The following is a 2500-nucleotide window of genomic DNA, read 5'->3' as shown; positions in this document are numbered from 1 at the left end:
GATAGAGGCCGTCAAGGTAAGCAAACAGGCTACTGATTGCCGCGTACTTCCAGCGATAACAGTCCGGTATGGAGGGTTATGGCAGGAGTTTGTGCTTTGGGGGAGGGTGGACGTTGGCTGGAAAGGGGGTAGGGTGTCCTGGGACGCATATGGCCGGGAGAGTCCTGGGGACCGGTGTCCCCTCTCCAATGGACGATGGGCGTGATAGTGGACGTTAGAATATCCTCGGGAAACACGTTACCGTGGGCGTTAAGAGGACCCATTTCCTCCGAATGTCTCGGCCAGACAATATTCGATGGACGCCTATCGGTTGATGGATATTCAACTTCGATGGTCGGTGTAGAGATGTTATTGGCATAGACAAAGCAGATCGTGTATCTACACGTGAAATGTACGTATAGTACATATATAGGCAAATGTGTGCTTTGGTTTATGCTTGCATGCATGTATGTAGTCACAGGAAGTAAAAAGTACGACAATGTGAACTGAGCATATGACCACGAGTTGTTTTGATTTGCTTGCTGTCATATACCCAGGTTTATATATATATATATATATATATATATATATATATATATATATATATATATATATATGTGTGTGTGTGTGTGTGTGTGTGTGTGTGTGTGTGTGTGTGTGTGTGTGTGTGTGTGTATTATATATATTATATATATACAATATATATATATGTAATTTGATCATATATATGTTTATCCTACCTATTCAAAAGCCGTGGCACAGGCAACTTGGGGGACGGATTTTGAATAAAAAAAACGTGAATCGAACACGTGACCTTCTTAAATGCGAGAAGACAATCAAATGCAGAGAAAAAGATAAGGGTCATATCTGTTTGGTCCCACGTTTATATTATTCATGGTTGATTGAATTGTGTTTTGTCACGGTTGTTTTTGTTATCACAATTCAAGCACAAAATCAGTATCAAGAATTTTTTAACAAATAAGTCAGAATACGCATTAAAAACATTTAGCCATTGTGGGTGGTAAATTATATAGCTAATTACCTCTTGATAAGCATGCAGGAATGGCGTTAGTTTTTACTTGGCTTTTCTTTGTTCAGCTTTGATTGTGTCAAGGAAAAAAAATTAGTTGATCGATTTGTCAGTGTCAAAAATTAGTCCAAACAATTTCTTGCTTCGTCACAGATTACATTATAATATGTCTATTAATCTTCCTCTTCATTTTGCCTCCTCCTCCTCCTCCTCCTCTTCCTCCTCCTCCTCCTCCTCCTCCTCCTCCTCCTACTACTACTACTACTACTACTACTACTACTACTACTACTACAGGTAAGTAAGAGGAGATAAATTCCTTACAGACTTAATTGTTATCTCTTTCATTGAGCAGTTCCACAACTTGACTTATTACCTCTGCTTTTTTTATGGACATAGATTACATATCATGTAAAAAAACCATAAAAACTTTAAATGGTATTATTAGTAGTCTAATGACCGTAATTTTTTAAAGAGCGATATGGCAGGTAAATAATCACTAATTAAAGTTTCATTGCTTTAGATAGACCTTTGATATTTCTTCACATATTCACACAGGATTTCCGTCAGCATCTAGGAACGTCCCTTGTTCACTTAATAATAATAATAATAATAATAATAATAATAATAATAATAATAATAATAATAATAATAATAATAATAATAATAATGCCACCTTACATGAGAAGATATGCAGAAATTAGTCTGAGTGGCCAAGCAAAATTCCAGTAGCATTATGAGAAGCCTGACGGAAGGCAATGAATGAAGGATGGAGAAAGCTCTCTCTCTCTCTCTCTCTCTCTCCCCAACGTAGACTATGCCCAAGTTTTTGGCCGCGTACGCATTCCAGCCAGGTCCTCAGTTGAGCCTGCGGCAATGCAGTGCAATTCTAGCAATGCTGGTAACGCCGGCCTCGCTCAGCATCCCGGAGATATTATCCCGATAAGGGACGAAGCTGCATCCTGCTGCTTACTTCGCCTGCCGCGGCTACAGTCAGTCGACTCCCCCCGAGAAATGATTTTTATCTCTGCGAGTCGAGTCGAGACTTTCATTTTGAAGGTCAGCAACGCCCCCGGGGGTGACTTCTGAAATAAAAAGAAAATAAGAGGAGCTCTCTCTCTCTCTCTCTCTCTCTCTCTCTCTCTCTCTCTCTCTCTCTCTGCGTCCTCTTGTTCTGCATTTGAACGTGCTTGGTGTAACAAGGCTTCTGCTTTCATTTGCTGCGAAGGGGCTTACTTCTGCTTCAGGAGTGCTTTCGCACTTCACGCTCACTGTAGAAGGAAATTTGATGCTCACGTTTTAGGTGAGAATGCTTTCAGTCATGCTTTATGCGTTAGCGTTAAATATTAAGAATTCATCTGATTACTAGGAGTGCATTCAGTCTATAACAATTTGGATTCTTCTTAATTAATAAGAAACACTTCAGAATATTTTCCATTGGTTAAAATGCATTTGGCATTTTCTCTTGTCATAAAGAGTGAACTTTTCAGAATG

The 2500-nt window shown here is 39.4% G+C and overlaps 1 protein-coding gene across 13 annotated transcripts in view; it reads left to right on the top strand.

Annotated features, from left to right (window-relative positions):
• Positions 1-2500, top strand: part of LOC136833364 (voltage-dependent calcium channel subunit alpha-2/delta-3-like) — a 590349-nt gene that overhangs the window by 343287 nt on the left and 244562 nt on the right. For all 13 annotated transcript variants that reach the window (XM_067095399.1, XM_067095401.1, XM_067095406.1 and 10 more), the window contains exon 3: positions 1-16. This exon is cut by the window's left edge and continues 89 nt beyond it. In XM_067095399.1, the coding sequence (XP_066951500.1) occupies positions 1-16 (16 nt within the window). The remainder of the gene's footprint in view (positions 17-2500) is intronic.

Source organism: Macrobrachium rosenbergii, chromosome 51 (genome assembly GCF_040412425.1).
Source record: "Macrobrachium rosenbergii isolate ZJJX-2024 chromosome 51, ASM4041242v1, whole genome shotgun sequence".
Classification (NCBI taxonomy): Eukaryota; Metazoa; Arthropoda; class Malacostraca; order Decapoda; family Palaemonidae; genus Macrobrachium; species Macrobrachium rosenbergii.
The sequence above is the reverse complement of the archived record's forward strand: the minus strand, read 5'-3'. Positions and strand labels throughout refer to the sequence as shown.